Genomic DNA, 22,595 nt, shown 5'->3' on the forward strand with positions numbered 1-22,595 from the left:
CAAGAAGTGAAACTGACCAATATAGTTTCACCGCTCAAGCTGGCCTGCAAAAAGGAAGCAGCGTAAATGGAGAAAAGGCTTTGGTGGTTGTTTTTAAATCTCCCTTTTTAGGGGTTTTTTTTTGGTTAAACACCTCATTGGTCACAGATAGGGCTTTTCTGCAGTATCATTTTCATCTTGATACTGTTGTCATTTAAATTCACATCTAGCCTGATCACTTTGTTCAGCAGTTCTCTGCTCAACCACAATTCCTTGCTCTCAAATGTAACATTTTGCTTGTAGAGATGGGAACTTGTTCGAGGTCCTTGCACCATCTGGGTTTTTGGAAGACTGCTTTGCTCAAGCAATGTTCTGGAGCCGTTGTAGGCCACAGTTTAACAGTCGGTCTACTCCATACCAGCCCACTCCCCTTAATTCACTGCAATTCGATCACCGCAGGCATTAGCACCATGTCAAATAAGCCTATTGCTGTACTGTTTCAAGCAAGACCAAAAATCAAAGCACACCTGCTTGTGCAGTGTGGGCTTAAGGTGAAAACAAATTCTGATCTCAGCGAGACCGGTGTGAACTTGGCGTAACTCAGAGGAAGTCAGTGAAGCTATTCCAGATTTACACCAGTGTAGGATTTGGCCTGTGATCTGCAGGCACCAAGGTTCCAGGTCACTCTCCCAGCTCCAGGCACACACAATATAAAAGCCCTCAAAACGTACTGTCACGAGGCTAAGATATGTTCAAGAGTCGTATTTCAACGCTAACGACCCTGTCAAATTCCCAGGGAAACTCAACGGGAAGACTCCCCGCTTACGTCAAGTAGGCCCTAAGACGGTCAACACAGGCAGGTTTAAGAAGCGTGGTGCTCCATTGTTTGCCAGTCACAGAGCCCAGGCTCCCCGCTCCACAAGAAGTCCTAAGGAAAGTGCGAAAAATCAGTCTTCATAGAGGGGGACAGCAGAGCCTCACAGCTCACGCCTCGTCGGCAACGGAGGAGACTGCATCTCTCTTACTCTTTAATGGGTGGGGTGCACTGAAGAGACAACCACTCCCAGCACGCCAGGCCTCATCTCGATCAGACCGGCTAAGCCCCACCAGCTGCAGGAGGACTGGGGGAGGCGGTGGAAGAAATGAGGCCAGGAATTGTATCCCACTTCTGGAAAGGGTTTGTCCCAACCCTCTCACTGATGGGGGAGTGGGGTGGGAGATCAGGATGTGGGATGCCCCCACTCCTGGCCCCGTTACTGGAGTGAGGAGAGAAGGGTGGGGTGGGGAACGTGACTCTACAGAGCAGGTGAACACAGCTGGTGGGTGACCTTCCTCCCACTCCAGCCTCACTACTCATGGGGAGAAGATCAGATGTGGATGGCGAGCGTCCTCTCAGTTTGGTTCCCAGGCAGCCCAGAGGCCTGCAGGCCCCAAGCAATTACATCGTGCTCGAAGCCGCCCCTCCATCCAGCCACCGGGACAGCGCGGAAAGGCAAACCACCATGTTGGAGATGGCTGCTGGGGGGAGGACAACGCCGCCTGCCTCCTAGAAGGCTGAGATTTTTCCAGGTGGCTCAGTCTCTATTGGAGGGCAGGTCCTGCCCTCGCGGGGGGACGGACTCCCTCATCAACTGGCATGTGCCCATCTCCGGCTATGGTACTAGGCACCCTGAACTCTCGTCTGGATCCTTCGCCATCCCCCCCGAGAGCACCACGCTGCTCTGACAGGGTTTGATCTGAGAGGTGCTGAGCACCCCCAACGCCCACTGGCTCCAAGAGGTGCAGGGGGCGCTGGGCACCGCTCAGACCCAGGCAGACAGGCCCTTGGGGAGCTTACACTAGTGGGTCTAGAAGGAGCTGCCAGCTCCTCGCAGACTCAGCCCCTAGAGCCTGGCTGACTGTCACGTGATACCCCAGGGCCCAGCCCTGCGGCCTTTGCACCCCTGGGAGGTCAGTGGGCTAATACACTCAAGGGAAGGCTGAGGATGGATCCCTCCAACCACCCCCCCACAGACACAACAGAGTCGACTGTTTCTCCCTTCGCGCTCCAGGGCTGGGCTTGGCAATGGGCCGGACCCTGCTTCCTGGTCCCTTGGAGGAGAACCGGGGCCCAGGTGTTTAGAGGTATTTAGCCGTCGCTGCACTCAGCATTCCAATGCCTAGCTGATTCAGGAGCCTACGTCTCCTTGGTAAAAGGGATTTAGGCACATAAGAGCCAAAATCGCACTGACAGTCAATGGGAGTCTGGCTCCGAAGCACCTAACTCCCTTCTGACAACAAGCTTCAGTGCTGAGAAAAGCAATGCCTACAGACTGTTGTAACTCTGGGGGCAGGGGTCTAGCCCCCTGTGGCAGGCTGGGTAAGGATTTCCTTTGGGGCCCGTTCAGGAGCCCCTCACAGGCCAGTCAGTACCACTGAGCCCGATGCCCTGGTGGGGCAGACAGACCTCCCCGTGGTGAAACCACCACAACAGAATTACTGTGCCAACCCATGAGGGCAGCAGGGGCAAGGAGTGTGAGGCACCATCAGCTGACCCCGTCACCCCCAGAGCTACTTAACCCTTCACCCTCTGGCACTAAGAGTGCGTGTGTATATATGACTCAAAATACTCAGCCCTGGCCAGATATTGAGCAGCTAATCCTCCCCTCCCCAAGCTAGGAAAGTCTGATCATCCCCCCCCCATTTTAAACCTGAGAGACAGCGAGAGTAAGTGACTTCTCACACCACAAGTCAGCGACAGAGCAGGGACTAGAACCCAGGAGTCCTGGCTCCCAGTCTTCTGCCGAGTCCATGAGACCACCACCTCTTTGCACAGTCACTGTCTCCACTGGGTTAAACCTCTGTTCTGCCCCCTCCACAACCCCGAGGAAATCACGAGCCCAAATCCCCCCAGACTCTCCTCTCCAAGTTCTCAGATCACTTAGATATTGACACCGGAGGAAGCCCCGGTGTAGCTGGGGCTTGCCCAGCATCAGGAACAAGGGTAGCGTTAAGGTTTGTGCGCTGTGCTCAGAAGAGCTGGGGACTTTCCCTGCATGCGTCGTCTCCCCCAGCCCCCCTCCCCAGCATATTGCTCTGTGTGCAGGATCAGACACAAACAAGCAGACCAAGGCGATGTCTGTGTGGGTGGATATCTGCCTCAGCCGCGGAGGAGTGGTTGGGACAAGTGGAGCCATTATCTAGAGAGAGGGGACCCCGGGACCACAGACACACTCCCCCAGAAGGATGGTCAGGAACAGAGAAGATCCCCGCTTCCTCCATTGCCCAACCTAGCCAAACCTTAACATGCTCTCTCCCTGCCGCCGCGCCAGCCCTGGCCGACACAGGCACAGTCCCTCCCCGCGGTCCCGTCTCCGGTACAAAGCCGAACCCCATCCCCAGGCCCAGGATCAAACGTCCGTCATCTCATCCTCCAGCTCCGCATCGTCCGTCTCTCCTTCGCCCTCCAGCTCCTCCTCCTCCTCTGAAGTCAGGTTGGCGTCGTCGGCTTGAGCCAGGCACTTGGGGCACGAGCAGGTGAACAGGTAGTGTTCCCTGAGGGGAGCAGGAGAGAGAGAAAACCACGTCAAGGGAGTCTGCAGTACTATGGTGCCAGGCTGGAGGGCAGAGCCCTTCCATAGAGCCAGCCATTCGGGGGTTAACTCCTCGCTCATCCCTCCCTCAGAGCAGGGAGAGCTCCCCATGCAGCTGCTGGAAGGCAGGGGTGTAGCCTGAGCAGTGAGTTATGCTGGACTAGAAGCCACTGGTCTCTATCATTCTACCCTGAGCACACACGGCAGCTACATAAGAACGGCCACACTGGGTCAGACCAAAGGTCCATCTAGCCCAGTGTCCTGTCTTCTGACAGTGACCAATGCCAGGTGCCCCAGAGGGAATGAACAGAACAGGGAATCACCAAGTGATCCATCCCGTCGCCCATTCCCAGCTTCTGGCAGTCAGATGCTTAGGGACATTCAGAGCATTGGGTTGAGTCCCTGGCCATCTTGGCTAGTAGCCATTGATGGACCCACCCTCCAGGGACTTCTCTGATTTTCTTTAGATGCCTTCACAGCATCCCCTGGCAACAAGTTCCCCGGGTTGGCTGTGTGTTGTGTGAAGAAATACTTCCTTTTGGTAGTGTGAAATCTGCTGCCTGTGAATTTCATTGGGTGACCCCTGGTTCTTGTGTTGTGAGGAGTAAATAACACTTCTCTAGTCACTTGCTCCACACAAGTCATGATTTTACAGACCTCTGTCACATTCCCCCTTAGTCGTCTCTTTTCCAAGCTGAACAGTCCCGGTCTTTTTCCTCTCTCCTCACCTGGAAGCTGTCCCGAACCCCTAAGCATTTTTGTTGCCATTCTCTGAACCTTTTCCATTTCTAATGCATCTTTTTTGAGATGGGGCGACCACATCCACCCACAGCATTCAAGGGCGGGCGCAGTAGGGGGTTCTATAGCAGCATTATGGCATTTTGTGTTCCATTATCTATCCCTTTCCTAACACTTCCTAACATTCTGATAGCCCAGGAATAAGACAACCTTGGGCAAGATGCACCTTTGGGTCGGGTCTACACTGCAGCTGGAGGTGTGACTGCAGCGCAGGTAGGTAGACCAGGCTGCTTTAGCTTGCACAGGTAACAGGAACAGTGGAGATGCAGTGACAGGCATCAGCGCAGGTTGGCGACCCCAGCACCAGCCCACCAGGGGCCCTGGGAACAAACTCGGGATGTTCGCCCACACTGAAATCTCTGCTGCCACTGCTCTCATTGCCTAGATTAAAGCTAGCCTGGACGTGCCTACCCAGGCTACAGTCACACTGTCACACTGCCTGCTCTGCCGCTCCCAGGGTTTATGCGGCTTGACAGGTTAGGGGCAACACGCTTCCTGCAAAACAAAGACAGCAAAAAAGCCAAGGGGCTCAGGACTTTGCCAGGAGCTGGAGAGAAGTCACCAGCTCACAGCGCAGACAAATCAATGCTTGTCTGCACGGGATGCACACATCACATACATGCATGCCTGCTGCGTGATCCTACTGCCTGTGTATCGTGCATGCTGGTGTGGGTACCCATCTGTCCGTCCCGAAGGGTGAGCGTGCCGAGTGCAGGCTGTACGCTGGGCCCAACGCCCTTCCGACCACGGAGGACACAGTGGCCCGTCCAAGCAGGCTGCATGTACACGAACGCTGCAAAGCCGGCTGAACAGAGACCAGGAGGCACCCTACAATGGCGCAGACGCAGGCCACAGGGCGAGGAGGGCAGACGCAGCAGGCTCAGTTCTTGGGGCAGAGGCTGAATGGGGCGATTTGGGTTGATCTCAAGTATTCCTCTGTGGCTGGCAGTCTTAGAGCATGCACCCGGCCCCTTCTGCTCAACCAGAGGGAGGGCCGGGAAAGGGAGGCCAAGGTGTGTGTGTGTGTGTGTGTGTGTGTGTGTGTGTGTGTGTGTGTGTGTGTGTGTGTGTGTGTGTGTGTGTGTGTGTGTGTGTGTGTGTGTGTGTGTGTGTGTGTGTGTGTGTGTGAGAGAGAGAGAGAGAGAGAGAGAGAACGAGCTCAGCCAGAGGGACAGGTGCTGCAGACTGAGGCTAAAAGAAGCTATTACATCCAAGAACAGAGTAAGATGCGGGGGGGTCCCCCTTATCCCTGAAAATCAATTGACAATATTCTGCAGAACCACCTCGCTCTGCCCATGCCTTGGCAACCCTTCCCCCACCGCTGCTTCTACCCCGCTGTGTCCCGGGGGCCCCTCCCCCAGCCAGCAGAGTCCGAGCGGCGCGGGCGGCTTGCCCTACCTGAGTATCTTGTGGCGGCTGTGTCTGCTCCGCTCCCGCTGGCAGCAGTCTAAATAGCTAATGCAGATTTCCTGCCGAGACAAGACAAACAGGCCAGACTGAGAGTCAGTTCCCATTACACCGAACCACCGCCGGGCTCTCCTGCCCCTGGAGGGGAAGCTTTCCAGGAACAGAGGGGAAAGTGGCAGCAAGTCTCTGCTAGAGAGCAGAGGGAACTGGCGGGGCTAAAGCAGAACCCAGCATCCAGCAGGGCTAACTTCCAGGGCAGGTAGAAATCAGAATCCAGCCCTATGGAGAGGCTGACCCAGCAGAGCAGGCGGCTGACCTTTCCACCCGGCCAGGACTCAAGGGGCTGCCATGAGGTGACACCAGGCAGCACAGGGGACGTGGAGAGCCAGAGAGAAACAGAGGGCCCATGTGTGTCCTGCAGCCTCAGTGAGGAATCTCCTTTATTGTCCTCACAGCCCAGTCCCACGCCTTTCTCCAGCTGAGCGACGCTGCAGGCCGGGCGTGCGAAGGTCAGCTCCGAACTGCCCCGACGTTCAGGGGCTCCGTGTTCGGGCCTGTCCTAGTGCAGACAGCAGAGATCGCCTGGGACTCCCCGATAGCTCACAAAATCATCAGGGTCCACAGCGGCTTGAAAACCCCGCTGGGCTGAATCGCAGCTCATGACCCTTGTCCTTTCCTCAGAGAAGGGCCACAGAGGGTTAATGTTCTTTTAGCGAAGACCTGGGACTGGGACCTCAATCCACAGCTCTGCCACAGACTTCCTGTCTGACCCTAGGCCAGTCACTTCATCGCTCCGTGCCTCAGTTTCCCCATCCGTACAGTAGGGATGTTACCTCCCACAGGGGTTGGCAGGTGCTTGGATACTACAGTAATGGTGGGGGTGGGGCATGTAAGCACATAGACAGAACCCTACTGGTCTTACTCAGGCTGGACAGCCACTGCCTTCAGGAGGAGTTTGGCCTGAGGGAGGGCTACAGGCTTCGGCCCTCCCCAAACAAATCAGCCATTCCCTTCCCTGCAGGCTCACCTCTCCCGGCTTGATCTCCTCCAGGGCGATGAGGTGCAGGAGGAAGTTGTTATCCGGGAAGGACGTCTCAGCGTTGGGGATGCAGCTGTGGTTACCTGCAGCAGGGAGGAGACGGGCACCAGAGCCAGTGAGTGACACACAGCGGGTGTCGCCAGAGGCAGCAGGCCCGGCACAGGCAGCAGTGCCAGTTCCCCATGCAGACCCCCAGGAGGCCTCAGACCTGGCCTGGAGGACGAACGAGAGGGTTAGTTCAAACCCTTCGGCCACTTGCTGAGACTGCCAGTAATGGTGCCAAATCCTGCCAGCTGAGCGGGGGAGGACACTCGTCTGCCTAGTGCCGGACTGAGACCCACCCATTCACTGCACTGCGCCACAGTCCAGCCAGCAGATGGAGAGGGCTTCAATCACTTCTGCCCCAGACCCAACACAGCGAGCTGGAGGTGAAAGGCCTGGGCTGCTGTTTGCGTTTCTCCCTACTGGTCATTTAATGAGGCAAGAAGAGAGGGAGGAAAATATTCCTGTTGTCGATCCTGCTCTCTTCTCCGTGTAAGCCTGCCTGTTATATAGCTTTCCCCACCACCCTGGCTGAGATACACCCTGCAGCACCCAGACAGCTGCACTGTCTCCGGGCTCCCTCCCTTCTCGTTAATAACCAGGCTCTGATTGCCATCTCTTTAATCACAGGAGGCAGCTAAGACTGGAGGAGGTTTCCTCACCAAGGTATTTTTACCCCATTGCATGCAAAAAAAGCTCTCTGGGGCATGAGTCACATGGTATTTGTCTATAACGTGCCTCTGCAGGGATGAGAATGCATTGGAGGTTACCTTGGCACTAGATTGCAAACCCTGGTTTGTTATTGGAGGGTTGCTCACGTGTGCTGAGCCTCTGGCATTTAGCTGCGTGTTTGAAAAGCTCTGGCGTGTTCATTTTTGAGCGTGGCTTTTGCAAATGGCTGCAAGGGAACGAGAAGGCAGGCCAGGCTGTGACCCACCCAACCATGCCGGCGTCTCTCGAAACCTTCAGACAGTTCGAATGGTTTAGCCAAAGAGGGAGGGGCCGGGCCGGCCAATCAGCATCGTCCCATCACTTACAGCAGCTCTGGAGCACGTACAGGCCGGATCCCTCGCAGTTCAGGAACTCTCCGGTCTCTGAAGCAGAGAGGGACAGTTACAGCCCCGGACAGCTGCCCCGGCCAAACCCTGCTCCTCACACCTGGAGAGTCAGCGCGTGGGGAAACAGCAGGGCGGCAAAGTCGACCAGGGCAGAGCCTTTTTGTACCGGGTCGCCTGCGCCAGTCACACCAATCCACTTCAGCCTCCCAGCGAGCTTGGGGACTGGACAGCTGGGGGTTGGTATTTAAAGGGGACAGACCCCTATTTGACCCCCCCAGATAGCTGTGGGAGGAACTGAAGGCACAGAGACATCCAATTACTGAACTGCACCCACAAATCAAGCAGACAGCTACTGGTCCGCATCTGCGCCCATCACATTGCACCTGCAGTCGCTGGCGGGTGCAAACCAGGGAGCTGGGTTTTAAAAACTGGCAGCCATCGCCTGGGGATGCACCCACCTTCCTCCACCAGCCCCAGGAGCTGCTCCCTGCGGCTTCTCTCAGCCACACTTCCCAGGATCTGGGAGCCAGATCCCCTGGCTGCTGGGACAGTCCAGGGTCTGGGGAATCCAGAAAAATGGCAGCAAACCAGTCCTGGCCCTGACGTTGAATGGGAAGGAGGGGCCTTGTCCCTGAGCGGAGTTCTCTCACGGTGCATCTACCCTGCAGCCGGGAGTGCCGGTGGCAGCTCAGGGACCCTGATCAGGGCCTTCAGACAGCACCGGTCAATGCAGCCTACAAAGTCAGCCAACTGCGATGGCCGCTGAGTCCCACGCCCAGCCCCACCTGTCCCCGAGAAGACAACGACCCAGAGAACCACGCCCGGGAACCACGCTGACACTTCCTGCCGCTGTTACCTTTCTCGATATCCTTATAGAGCTGGTCTATGAAGGCATCTAGCTGCTCTCGCTCGTGCGGGGGAAGCTCTAACGCATCGCAGGCATGGACCCACTGGCTCAGGGAACTAGCGGAAACCAGACAGAACACGGTTACGTTTCCCACCGTCTCTGGATCTGTCCAGGTGGGCGAGAGCCCCCCGTACCCCAGTGCTAGGGAGAGCTGTGATCACACCCCGCGAGCCAGCTCATGGCACCAGCTCTCGCTCTTCAGCGCAGAATGCTCAGGAGGGAGGAGGGACTCTCTGGGGATCCCAGGGTTGAAGTGTCCAATGGCCCCAAGAGGCAAAGTTCTGATGCAGGACCAGACCTGAACGTTGGGAGGCTCTGGATTGGGGGCACTGGGGAAGTCCTGTCATAGTTTACAGAAAAGCAGTAAAACGCTGCTTTTACAGAACCTCGGTGACACTTACAAGGTTTTTTCTCTGCTCTCGTTCTAGGTACTTAAGTGGCTCCCATCAGCTGCGTTGAAGGACGTGCATGGATGACTCCTTCAGACAGCACAGAGGAATCCGTGCAAGTGCTGAGGGGAGCCCAGAGACCCAGAGCGCTTTGGGACTCTCATGACTTCCAGCCCGATTTCTCAACAGTTCCCCACACACAGCCACAGCGCAATGGCGAATCCACTGGTTACCTTGTTCCTATGCCTTGACCATTGGTTCCAACCAGGGCAAACAGCGACTGGAACCCTTCTGGAGTAAACCACTGCAGAAAGACCAAGAAGCAAGAGGATCAGTTTACCGGTCAGGACTGTCGGGCTAGCTACCCTCTCAGCGGCTCCCATTTGCTCTAGCTCCGTGCTTCTCAACCTGTTTGATACCAGGGACCAGCCTGCTGCCTTCCTAAACAGCGTCAAGGAGATCTCAGGGATCGGCACCGGTCCACGGACCAGTTGTTGAGAAACACGGCTCTAGCTCGCAGCCTTGCTTGCAGAATCACATGATGGGCCGTGGGGCTGGAGCTGCCACAGAACGGGCACTAATGCCATTACAACCAGCAGTGAACCGAGCCCCAGCTCTGCCGTGACACAGTTTCAGCATCCTGTAATACCAAATCCTGGACACGGGGAGGGGGTCCCTAGAAATGTCTCGTTAGAGAGAACTGGATGGAGGACGTGAGGCACAGAGCTTAATGGCCTGATTTTCATCAGCGCTTAACATCCACTGCCTTCAGTGGGAGATCAGCACCTTTGACAATCTGACCCATCAAGTAAGGGGACTCCATCCGCTAGGAGAATCCAGGGTCATCAGGGCTTCCCTCAGACTGAGCCTAGGTTCTCCCTCTCTCGGCTTCACCCCATTACTCCTCATGGTGCCGCTGTCCTGTCCTAAACAATTCCTCCCCCTAGTTGGCATTTACAATCTTCCGAGATGGTTCTGGCCCCATCCAGTTCTTAGGGATCCCTCCCAGCTCCCTGTCAGCCTCGTCTCTCCTTTCTGCTACTCAGCGGTGGATTCCAGGTACAGTCACTCTAGAGCCATAGAGCGCAGGAGAGGCCACAAGCCTGTTCCATTGTATTTCTTTCCCCCTGGGCACAACCCCTGTAAGGCAGCAGCAAGGGGAAATGCTGAACAGCTGTATGAATTCGAGTGTTGTATGTAAGACACGGGAGGTAATATCCCACTCTACTCGGCACTGGTGAGACCTCAGCTGGAGTGATAGGTCCCATCCTGGGCGCCACACTTAGGAAAGATGTGGACGAATTGGAGGGAGTCCAGAGGAGAGCAACAAAAATGAGAAAAGGTTTAGAAAACCTGACCCACGGGGAAGGTTAAAAACCCTGGACATGGTTAGGCTGGAGAAAAGAATTCTGAGGGGGGAACCGATAACTTTCTGCAAATATGGTAACGGCTGTTACAAAGAGGACGGGGATCAATTACTCTCCGAGTCCCCGGAAGGGAGGACAAGACATATTGGGCTTAATCTGCAGCAAGGGAGACTGAGGTTGGCTATGAGGAAAAACTTTCTAACTCTAAGGGGAGTTGAGCACTTGGAACAGGCTTCCAAGGGAGGCTGTGGAATCCCTGTCACTGGAGGTTCTGAAGAACAGGTTGGATAAATACCCGTCAGGGATGGTCTAGAGGATCATTTGGTCCTGCCTCAGCGAGGGGATCTCTCAAGGTCCCTTCCAGCCCTACCTTTCTACGATCCTTGTTATCCTCTGAGCCTGTCTGAGCACTGAGGGGGTTAAATGATCAGGTGCTGGAGAAAGACGTTGTCCCTCATATCCCACCTCAGCCCTGCTAGGGTGAGGGTGAGGCACCAACGGGCTCCAGGGCAAATCTTAGCCCTTCAGTGCTGTCAGGAGGAACGGCAACCAGGACACCCCATTTTTGGGGTGTCAGAGGGACTATGGAAAAATGGGGTCTCCTCAGCACTCTCTCTGGGGTGCACAGGACTCTGCTGGGGGGCGGGAGGAAGGGGGTGACAAGGACTCACCACTCACCCTGCTGAGATGTTCTTCATAAAGGGCTTCCGTGAAGAGCCGTCGGAGGAGCTCTAGCTGGCCCTGGAGAAACAAGGCCACAACGTCAGCGAGGAGGGGAGCCCCGAGGCAGGCGGGGCAGCTTTAAATCCAGCCGACGAGCAGAGACTGGAGCAGGCTTGAAGGCTCTTTGTGCCACCACCGCTCGTCAGAAAGCTGCTGGTCTGAATTGCCCCCAAGCTGGCAGCCATCAAAAGCCACCGCCACCCGTGGCTGCACACCCACGAGCAAAGCCCTGGTGTCTGGCCACTCCCTATTGGGGAAGTAACCTCAGCATGGAAACCACTGGCACTCACTGCTCCTTTCTCAGCGGACAGGCCACAGCTTGGTCTGTCTACCATGGAACCAGGGCAATACATTGGTTTAATGGCCCTGGCTCCCTCTGGTGGCTGGTCCAACAGTCTGCCGTTTTCTGAGCACGAGAGAACTCCTTTAGCTCAAGTGGAGGAGGCCCGTGTTTTGAACGCTGACAGTTCTGGTTCTGGTCACTGCTGGGGACCGTGGTGTCTCTCTCTCTGTGACCAAGGGTTTGTACACAAGTGGGGCCTTCAGAGGGAAAGGAGAGGAACTCCGGGACCGACGCAAATGACCCTGCCTCCCCGCAAAGACCCAAGCACTCCAGTAGCGGGTCACACTGACCTTAAATTTGTCCCCCAGCAGCTTGTGGACGATCTCCTCTTCTTCGTTGGCCGTTTTGCTGCAGAACTGAGAGAAAAGCTTTATCCACCAGTCCTTGTCCTTCGCCTGAAATGTATCAAACAGCCGTTCAAACTGGCACTCCAGCAGGAGGGAAGTGGGAGGGGGCTACGCGAGATGGCAGGATACCCAGATCTGGATGCTATTTAGGCCAGAACATTAGCACCGCTACAGCGATGTTTAACCCTTGAAATACGAGCGAGCCAGAGAAAGAAAAGGGGAGGAAGGTTGGTTTTGTGTTTAACGCACAGGGTGGGGACTCAGGAGATCGGGGTTCAATTCCCTGTTCTGCCACAGACACCCTCTGTGACTTTGGGCAAGTCACTCAGTGCCTCAGTTTCCCAATCTGTGACATAAGGATAATACTTCTCTACTTGAGATGGGAGCTGTGAGGATATACAGGTGAGACACTCAGACACACAGCAGTAGGGCCCATGTGGGGAGCTAGACAGAGAGGGCAGGAGAAGCTGAGGAGAGTACGCCATGGGGCGGGGGTGTATTAATGCGACGGGCACAGCCCAGTTCCACGGTGTTAGGCAAACTCAGGTCTCCCTTTGCTAAGGTGGAGGGGAAGCCATGGATGTGTGACAACAGCTTTGACTCCCGGTAACCTGATGGGATGAGGGACGTCAAAACCCCAAACTCAACTACAGGAAATGCACAGTTAAAGCGCTGCTTCGTACACAGCCACAACCCTCTTTATAAAGAGCTCTCCCAGGCCTGTGGGAAGACTCAGGGAATAGGAGCAGATCACTCATCATGCAGATGACACGCTTCTCAAGACACGCTAACCCAGATGTTAGCCCATAAAGATCACCTCCCACAGCACAGCTACACCACACGGGTGGGTGTGCATATTTATTCCGCCCTTATCACCATGGTATCCAAGGCCCTTATAGAATCTGTGCTAACAGCAGCCTCCGATTTTCCACAGCAACAGGCATCTTCAGAGCCCAACACAATAAAGTGCCCAGCACAAGCCCTGAGACAGGAGCTGGAGCAGTGTCATGCGGTCAGGACGGTGACGCAGAGGCCCAGACTGTGGTGGGACGTCCTGGCTGGTGTGTCCATGTCCCACTGCCGGGTGGAATCTAACCTGCCTGACGCATCTGTGGTTGGTTCACCCTCTAGTGACTAGAGGCCTCCAAAGAGCTTAGACGTTCTAGAGCTAATGATAGTGGAAGGAGGGTCTACTTCTGGGGTGGAAGGTCATGAGGTCCTTCTGTGCTGCATGCTGTCTCAGCAACGAATGATCCCTAGTGCTGGTAAGAGCCTGCAGTGCAGCGAGACATCCCCTGCCCCACATGCTGATGTGCCGGGAGGTTAGCTTAGTCTACGCTGCAAAGTGAAGGTGTGGTTGTAGCATACCCAGGGTAGCTTTAACCTTAGCAGTGAAGATGTAGGGAAGACATGTCAACATGGGATCCAGCAAGGGTCCCCCAAAATGAAATTAATAGGCAGCAGATTTAAAACAAACAAAAGGAAGTATTTCTTCACACAAGGCACAGTCAACCTGTGGAACTCCTTGCCAGAGGATGTTGTGAAGGCCAAGACTATAACAGGGTTCAAAAAAAGAGCTAGATAAGTTCGTGGAGGATAGGTCCATCAATGGCTATTAGTCAGGATGGGCAGGGATGGTGTCCCCAGCCTCTGTTTGCCAGAAGCTGGGAATGGGTGATAGGGGATGGATCGCTTGATGATTCCCTGTTCTGTTCATTCCCTCTGGGACACCTGGCACTGGTCACTGTCAGAAGACAGGAGACTGTGCTAGATGGACCTTTGGTCTGACCCAGTGTGGCCGTTTTTATGAGCTAACAACCAAGTAAAAGCCTGCACAGGACCCTGGATATGGCCTCGGGTTGATAATCTGGGCCACCATGTTATCACTACTGCTGTGAACCCTGCTAGCTAGACTAAAGCTAGCATGGGCACGCCTACTGGCACAACAATCATCCCTTCACTTTGCAACGCAGCTGTACCCCTAGAGAGGAGAGGGCAGACACCAGGGAGCAACACGAAGAAGGTGCTGAGACGTACCATGAGCAGCAAACAGAGGCACACACCTGTTTGACGGTGGCTACCATCCTCGCCAGCAGCATGATGCTGGAAGTCTCCGGTGGGTAATGGATGTTTCTGTCCAAGGGGAAGGAATAATAGAGAGTGAGAGAGAAGAGCAGAGATGTCCTGGCACTGAAAGGGCCAGCAGGGTGTTTGCGCCTCCAAGGGAGACAAGGGCCGGAATCCCACACACAGCCTCGTTCAGACACAGACATCGGACTGACACAAACAGCCCAGGAGCTCCCTAGGGGAAGTGGAAATTAACCAAGTTCTAAAAGGCTCAGCAGGGGTATTTACGGAGGTCTGGTTATAGAGCTGGCCAAAGGGGCAACTTCCTGCCCTGCCTTTGGACTCTAGCAGGGGACCTTCCAGGTCTGGTCTCCTGCTCATTTCTCTGCTTGTTGGCAGAGAAACAGCTAAAGGCAGCAAGGCCTAGGAGCTCCAGCACTCGAGAGACTCCCGCTCTAGTCCCAGCTCTGTCATGTGACCTTCAGTAAGTCAGTTCCCCGCCTTCTCCTCCCATCTGTTGTCTATTCAGATTGTAAATTCTTTGGGGCAGGGACTAGTTACTCTGTGTATGTACAGCACCCAGCACAATGCGATTACAGCTCTGACAGGGTCTCTGGGTGCTACTATAATACAAGTAACTGAAGGGCCAACTAAAATGTATGTGTTAAACCTACTGAGTTGTTGTCTAATGTTTAAGCAGAGGGCTGGAGTCAGGAGAACTGGGCTCTGTTACCACCTTGATCACGTCCCTTCTCCATGCCTCAGTTTCCTCACCTGCAAGCAGAGATAATAATCTCTCTCTCACACAGGAGCGTTGGGAGGCTTAATTCAATAATGTCTGTGAAGTGCTTTGAGATCCACAGGTGGCGCCACAGAACTGCAAAGTACTGTAATCAACTGATTGTATATACATGCTCTATTGCCCTCTACTGGATGGAATCAGAATTGCTCAGCTGAATGTCACAGCCTCCATACAGCTAATGGAGATTCTCTCTTAGCTCAAGTGACAGAGGCTTGTGCTGCAAGAGCAGGAGGATCCACGCTCTATTCCCACAGATGCCATGAAGTTCTGAGTGGCCATGGGATGCAGCACAGTGTCAACTGCCTAGCACAGATGGCCCTGGATGGTTTACATGGTTATAGGCTGGAACAGTGGAGCTGTGGGTGCCTCTGCAGAGACAGAGCAGTAACTGACCCTGCTCCAAATCACCTTCAGCTGGACACAGGGTGAGTCCCCGTCTCTGCTCCCGAATGGGCCAGAGCCAGTCTATTCAGTAGGTAGTTCTGGTCCTACAAACATCTAGTGCACCTACCTCCAGGCGTCCTGCAGTTTGTTGAGGGGATGTTTGGGGTCCTCTCGGGAGGGGCCCAGGCACAGCACCTGGTGGTATTGCTCAAAGGCAGATTGCCTGCATTCAGCACTGCAATACGCAACCTGGACAGTAACAGAGACAGCAACACACGTCAGCCAACAGAACAGTAACTTAACCCTTCGGAAAGTGACCAACCCTTCAAGGTCAGCCATTTTCCTAGTGACCTAGGGAGAGCACTGGGGTGGGGGGGGGGGCTCCTGGGAGCAGTTCTACCCCAGCCCACCTCCCCTTAGTACAGAGTCCTGGCCCCTATCTATTGCAAGGAAGAGCAGGGGGTAGCAAAGGCGTGTGCTGGGTGAACCCCTCCTCGGACACAGCTGCCCCTGTGAGCACCTGGATATGGAAATTCTCCCCTGCACCTCCATTGCGTAAGACCAGGCTGTAGAGTGGGAAGAACCGGCCTAGGTGTCCCAGGTGGTCCTGCCCAGTCAGATGCTCTCTCCATCAATAGCGAGGAAACCAATTCAACCTTCCCGATGAGAACGCCCCAACACCAGGGCAGCAGCAGCAATGGCAAATCTGAAAGGGACGTGGCCTCCTTGCAGATCAAGCCCCATCCCAATCGATCAACACAAGGCCACAGCGATGGCAACGCCCAGCTCTCCCCAGCAGCCTGGTACCTGGCAGTGGGGGCAGTGTTGATGCAAATCCTTCCGGATGCTGCACTGCTCTGGGTGAGGCAGGACCCGACAGCTTTTCCCCAGAAGCCTCTGCGCGTTCTCCTCTGCCGTCTCCAAGGCCCGCAGGCAGTGGTCACAGGCTGGGGAAAAAGAAACAAGCCAGACGGCAGAGACTGAGAGAACCTTCTTCTAAAAGAACAGATGTGTTTGCATGCGGTGGGCCAGCTCCTCGGCTGCTGTTTCAGTGTGGGTCCATTCACTTTAGTGGCGCAACACTGGTTTACAGTTGCTGAGAATCTGGTTCACTATCCCACCCTAAACCACCACTCTGAAAACATCACAGGCCCAACACCATCCGTAGAAACACAGCCCTCATTATCTGCACCACTTCCCGCATTCTTTAACTCCCTTTGCCACCAAACCGATCTGCGATGATAAACCCTTCTGCTACACAGAGCCTGCCATCCGAAATGGCCATCATGTATCTCCCTGCCTCACCGATTCTTCATGCCACTTCAGATCTCAGCTGGAAACCTTTCCTCCCTGTCCCAAAGCTCTTTCTTGGTTTCTCTCCCCATCTGTCATCATTATTTAACCCTGTTACGTGTTTAGGGATTGATGGTATAGAAGACACAGTGCCCAGTGAAGCCAAAGCGTGCTGCAGCAGGGGTTCAAGGAATGATCACTAGATATTATAAAGCTTCTGTGCAGCTCCCACCTCCCTTTTGCACTGATTACATCCTACTTGCAAATCACATTATGTTCCCGGGGACTGGCATTTTTCTCCCTTCGGATCACAGGTCCGGGACGAGAGCTTGGAAACATTCTTTGTCCAGCACAGTGTTTCTAACCCCTGGAAGGCCATGAGGTATCCAACCTTAAAACCACGTGCTTCTGATTATCATCTTGCTTCCTCCCCACCCCCTTACTTCAATAACAACATGATTTTTGCAGAAGATATTTCATGAAGCACCATATTTAGAGATAAGTGGTTTATATCACTGATGTGCTGGCTTGGCACAGCTTTTCCAGGGTATCAAGCATTTATTCCTAGCACTGGTGGTTTGAAAGACATCAGTCTTTAGACTATCACTGGTCCTTTGACCACCAGTGTTAGGCCACAGACTGAATACAGCAAGTCTCAGACCTTGGGCCAGTGTCATTTTCTGGGGCACGAACACATCAGGGTCACTGCTTCTTTCTCAGGGCTTTGTTATGCAGGACATCAGAGTAGGTAACCTAAGGGTCCCCCTCCGGCCCCCCACCAACACCACCATCCCTGATCTTAAAACCAATGACTCTCCTCTCACCTTTATATCTGTACAGCGCGTTCCAGAGGAACTGGGATGACACCACAGGCTTTTCTAAGAAGATCGTTTCCCCTTTATGGATATTCCTGGTGGCAAATAAGCCTTTTCCCTTTGAATGGAGAAACAAGAGTGACTCCCAGTCTGTAGAAATCTGCAGCACGGCAAGTTCAGTTAGGGCTATTCCGTCTCCCCAGCTAGCTGTGAGTTCCACTCTCAGGGTAGACTAAGAGTTAGGAATAGAATTCATGTCTTCCAATGCCAAGCCCCGTGCCCTAAGCCAAAACCCTGGCTCTGAGACTGGAGGGTGGCACCCAGATCCAGAGCTGTAGAATTCAGATCCAAATGTTTATGGCTTGTGCCCCCTCCCACAGACTGCTCCAGGGGGCAAACTAGGGCAAAACTCCCACTGACTCCAGTACGGCCAGGATTTCGCCCCTCTAATTTATCTTTCACCTGCAAGGATCTCAAAGTTAAATAGCGGAGCTGTCGATTAATCACAGTTAACTCACGCAGTTAACTCAAAAAAATGATCGCGATTAAAAAGATTAATTGCACTGTTAAACAATAGAATACCAACTGAAATTTATTAAATATTTTTGGATTTTTTTCTACATTTTCAAATATATTGATTTCTATTACAACACATAATACAAAGTGTACACTGCTCACTTTATATTATTTTTTATTACTAATATTTGCACTGTAAACAATTATAAACAAAAGAAATAGTATTTTTCAATTCACCTCATACAAGTACTGTAATGCAATCTCTTTATCATGAAAGGTCATATGAATCTTTAACGCATCTGGCATGTAAATATCTTGCGACGCCAGATACAACAGTGCCATGTGAATGCCTCTTCTCACTTTCAGGTGACATTGTAAATATGAAGAGGGCAGCATTATCTCCTGCAAATTGTAACCAAACTTGTTTTGTCTGAGCGATTGGACTTGCAGGCTCTAAAGTTTTACATTGTTTTGTTTTTGAATGCAGGATTTTTTTGTACATAATTCTACATTTGAAAGTTCAACTTTCATGATAAAGAGATTGCACTGCAGGACTTGTATTAGGTGAATTGAAAAATACAATTTATTTTGTTTTTTACAGTGCAAATATTTGAAATAAAAATAATATAAAGTGAACACTGCACACTCTGTATTCTGTGTTGTAACTGAAATCAATATATTTGAAAACATGGAAAACATCCAAAAATATTTAAATAAATGGTATTCTATTATTGTTTAATAGTGTGATTAATCACACGATTAATTGCGATTATTTTTTTTTAATCGCTTGACAGCCCTATTACACATGAAATGCAGCAACCTCTGGGGTGTAACATGTCAAATGGCAAACATAGCAGCCTCAACAACATTTTCATTTAGAGAATAAAATTGAGAGATCCTTAGTAAACATTGGGATTCAAACCCCTCCTAAGAGGTGAAAGCTGTGTCATCATTGGTAAGGTAATTTTCTCTAGGGCTGAAATAAGGTCTAGGATTTGACCCAGTAGCCCTACTGGCTGAGCTTGATACTATTTCTTTATTATGTGATCTGTTACTCATCATTTAATAAAGCATCAATGTGTAAAAATAATTCAAAATAAAAGACTTCCCATCCCATCATAACACACCAATACTCAGGAACAAATACAGACACCGATCCTGCAAATTGTTCTGCGCTTACTTAATGTTACACATATGAATAGCTCCATTGAAATCAAGGGGACAACTCATGCACAAAGCCAAGCCAGCACAGAAGCATCTGCAGGAGTGGGGAACAGTGAGGACGATAAAAAGAACCTGGCATTAGAGCTATTATGGGCCTCAAAGCTAAAGCTAATGGCAGCTATAAGCTTTATAACATTCCCCTGTTTTCACTCACATGTCTCTGGGGAAAGTTCATGTCTGGGCTGAGATCAGCCTTGAAAGAGAATTAACTCTTCTGGTGCTTTTGAGTCAAATTCATTCTGCCCCTTTACTCACACGAATGAGAACAAAAATTGTCTAACACTGTTTAGAACAGCTCCCCCCCTCCGGCATGGCCTCTCACAAGTCCTGCCCGTGTATCTGAAGTATGATTTTTATAATCCAATCCTTGGATTGCCCCACCCCACTCTGCTGATGCACATCAGTCCTGACCTGCAACCCTCTCTCCCCTGCAATTCCAGCCATGGACTTCCCCCCACCAGCCCCCCCAGCACACTGCCAATACGCCCAGCTATTCCAGCCCATTCAGCTGTCTGAATTCCCTGAAAGGGGAAGCTGCGGGGGAGGAAGGCTTAACCAGGGTGTTTTTTAAAAAACAAACATGCATCCGATGAAGTGGGCTGTAGCCCACGAAAGCTTACCCTCAAATAAATGTGTTAGTCTCTAAGGTGCCACACGTACTCCTCGTTCTATTTTTTTTTTCAAAAATCACTGTTTTTAATTGGGGGGGAGGGGTGCAGGACCCAGGGAGAGAGACTCCAGCCAGGAAAGGCTCCCCGTTCGGGGGCAGGAAGAGACGGGACCCCCCGCCCGCTTTGCAAGGAGCACCAAGGTGGGAGATGGGGGCTGGCAGAAAGGGACAGATCACGCCCCCCCCCGGCAGAAGCCACAGAGGAAGGTTTAATAGTCACTAGCATGGGGGGGGGAGAAGCGGGTCTCCCTGCCCCAGCCAGGGAAGGGCAGTGCAGGCTGGACCCCATCGGGGCGGGGAGGGGAGGGGTGGGATCCCCAAGCCCCCCCCCCCCCCGCCAGTGTGGGGCAATGGCCCAGGGCGGTGCCAAGCAGCACAAAGCGGAGTCTCCCCGCAGCAGCAGAGCCGCCCTCATGCCAGCCTGGGAGGAGGGACCTGAGTGGGGGGGGGTCTGATCCCCTGGCCGGGGTTGGGGGGGTCTGATCCCCTGGCCGGGGGGGGGGACCCTCACCTTGAGGCTGCTGATGAATCTCACTTCCACCGTGGCCCGGGCCGGGCCCGCGGGATCCGCACAGAAGCAGAACAGGTCGCCCGTGGAGGCAGCCATCTTGGGCGCCCTCCCAACTCTGACCTGGGGCGGGGGGGAGCGGGCCAGTCTTCCTCTTCCCCCGCCCCTGCCGGGCCCTGCCCACGCGGGACCCCGCTGCCCTGGCTGCGGGCCAGAGGCGGCTGCCGGCTCTTTGCGGGAGAGGCGGCTGAGGGGCACCATCGGGGGGGCAGGAGCCGGGGTTCAGCCGGGGGAGGTGCTGCCAGACGGGGGCAGAAGGCAAAGCTCTGGCACCGTGGGGAGGGGGTTACAGTTTATACCGATGGGATGAGCCACCCACCGTGTTTGCAAAAATAGGGTGGGGGGGCAGTAGGGTGACCAGATGTCCTGATTTTATAGGGACAGTCCCGATATTTGGAGCTGTTGCTTATATAGGCACCTTCCCCCCCGCCCCATCTAGCTGGCCAGCCTAGGGGGCAGAGGGGCGTTTTTATTTCCCCCTCGCGGGACAGCCCATCTCAGCACCCACTTCCCAGGGCTGGGCTCTTACAGGCGCAGGGCATCCTAATGTCCAGACAGGGCAGCTCTTCCCTAGTACAGGGGTGGCTGTATCACATGCAGCTCGTTTACCATTCACGTGCAGCCCCCATGCTCCTCTATTCTCCATCTACCAGACTCGGGGAGTGGGGGAACTCAGGACCTCTGCCTCACAGCGGGGAGGTGGGGTAGGGACTTCTGCCCAGCGGGGAGGAGCAGGGTCTCTGGGCTTCAGCCCTGCGGGATGCGCCTTCTGGGGTTTGGTGCTGCAGCAGGAGTGGGGATGAAGCCCCGTCAGGTGCCTCCTGCAGGGCTAATGCCCCAGCCCCCGGCAGGTGTGCCCCAGCTCTCAAACTTCTGCAGATTGTCGTATGTGACTTGGGGGGCCAGTAAGTTTGGCCATCCCGTGCTATACAGTGCAGAGGTGCTACAGGAGCCTGAGAACAGAGAGGATGTCCAGATTATTGGACACCAGGAGTGGACTGATGGCCCCACTGAGCTGAGTGAACCGGAGCCACATGCCCCCCCTGCCTTTTGGCATGGGGAGGCACCTTTGCACTGACGCATCACCTCATAGAGCCAGACAACTCAGAAGGGGGAGAGACAGCAGAGAACCAGAGACTTCCCTCGGGAGATCCGGAATAAGGGTGCAGCAGGAGTCCGGACTGCAGGAGAGATTCTGCTCGTAGCAGCTACCCCAGGCCTGAGAGGATTTGGAGTATAACGGATGAGGCATTTGACCATATGCCCAGTGAAGAAGGAGATCTGGGGCGCCTGTACTAATCAGCTTTTTGTGGAGGGGACATAGAATCATAGGACTGGAAGGGACCTCGAGAGGTCATCTAGTCCAGTCCCCTGCACTCAGGACAGGAATAAATATTATCTAGACCATCCCTGACAGGTGTTTGTCTAACCTGCTCTTAAAAATGTCCAATGATGGAGATTCCACAACCTCCCTAGGCAATTTATTCCAGTGCTTAACCACTCTGACAGTTAGGAAGTTTTTCCTAATGTCCAACCTAAACTGCCCTTGCTGTAATTTAAGCCCATTGCTTCTTGTCCTTTCCTCAGAGGTTAAGAAGAACAATTTTTCTCCCTCTTCCTTGTAACAACCTTTTATGTACTAGAAAACTGTTATCATGTCCCCCTTAGTCTTCTCTTCTCCAGACTAAACAAACCCATTTTTTTCAATTTTCCCTAATAGGTCATGTTTTCTAGACCTTTAATCATTTTTGTTGCTCTTCCCTGGACTTTCTCCAATTTGTCCACATCTTTCCTAAAATGTGGCTCCAGAACTGGACACAATACTCCAGCTGAGGCCTAATCAGCGTGGAGTAGAGAGGAAGAATTACTTCTTGTGTCTTGCTTACAACACTGCTGCTAATACATCCCAGAATGATGTTTGCTTTTTCTGAAACAGCATTACACTGTTGACTCATATTTAGCTTCTTGTCCATCCCCCCCAGATCCTTTTCCACAGTGCTCCTTCCTAGGCAGTTCCGATTTTGTATGTGGGACATAAACACCTTTCCCCTCCCTTGGAGAGGATAGAGACATTATAAGCCCTGAGCCAAGGGTATGCCACTCACAGGCTACCAGAGGTGGGGTGAAGACCTTTTCTTTTGTGGGGACATTGGACTGTACACTTTTGGTTTGGACTCTGTCGACCCAGAACTCAACTCAGAACGGGCTGGAGGGCCAAGGCCTCAGATCCCCATCACTGGGCTTGGTTGATCCCACCCCTCCTATTATCCCCATTTGATCTACTA

The 22,595-nt window shown here is 53.4% G+C and overlaps 1 protein-coding gene across 2 annotated transcripts; it reads right to left on the bottom strand.

Annotated features, from left to right (window-relative positions):
• Positions 1 to 2,354: 2,354 nt before the first annotated feature.
• Positions 2,355 to 20,423, bottom strand: SMYD5 (SMYD family member 5). Of its 2 annotated transcripts, none has more exons than XM_039542238.1 (13): positions 20,254 to 20,423; positions 17,342 to 17,450; positions 16,032 to 16,171; positions 15,352 to 15,473; positions 14,035 to 14,104; positions 11,915 to 11,980; positions 11,237 to 11,299; positions 9,425 to 9,495; positions 8,752 to 8,858; positions 7,875 to 7,931; positions 6,784 to 6,878; positions 5,748 to 5,818; positions 2,355 to 3,513 (listed from the first exon to the last, which is right to left on the bottom strand). In XM_039542238.1, exons 1-13 carry the CDS (start codon positions 20,347 to 20,349, stop codon positions 3,369 to 3,371), a joined length of 1,212 nt encoding a protein of 403 aa, XP_039398172.1. In that variant the 5' UTR covers positions 20,350 to 20,423; the 3' UTR covers positions 2,355 to 3,368. The 2 variants fall into 2 exon arrangements, with proteins under 2 accessions (XP_039398172.1, XP_039398170.1); XM_039542236.1 differs by having other exon boundaries at positions 11,915 to 12,019; positions 20,254 to 20,421.
• Positions 20,424 to 22,595: the final 2,172 nt, after the last annotated feature.

This window comes from Mauremys reevesii, linkage group 5 (assembly GCF_016161935.1).
Source record: "Mauremys reevesii isolate NIE-2019 linkage group 5, ASM1616193v1, whole genome shotgun sequence".
In the NCBI taxonomy this organism is placed as follows: domain Eukaryota; kingdom Metazoa; phylum Chordata; order Testudines; family Geoemydidae; genus Mauremys; species Mauremys reevesii.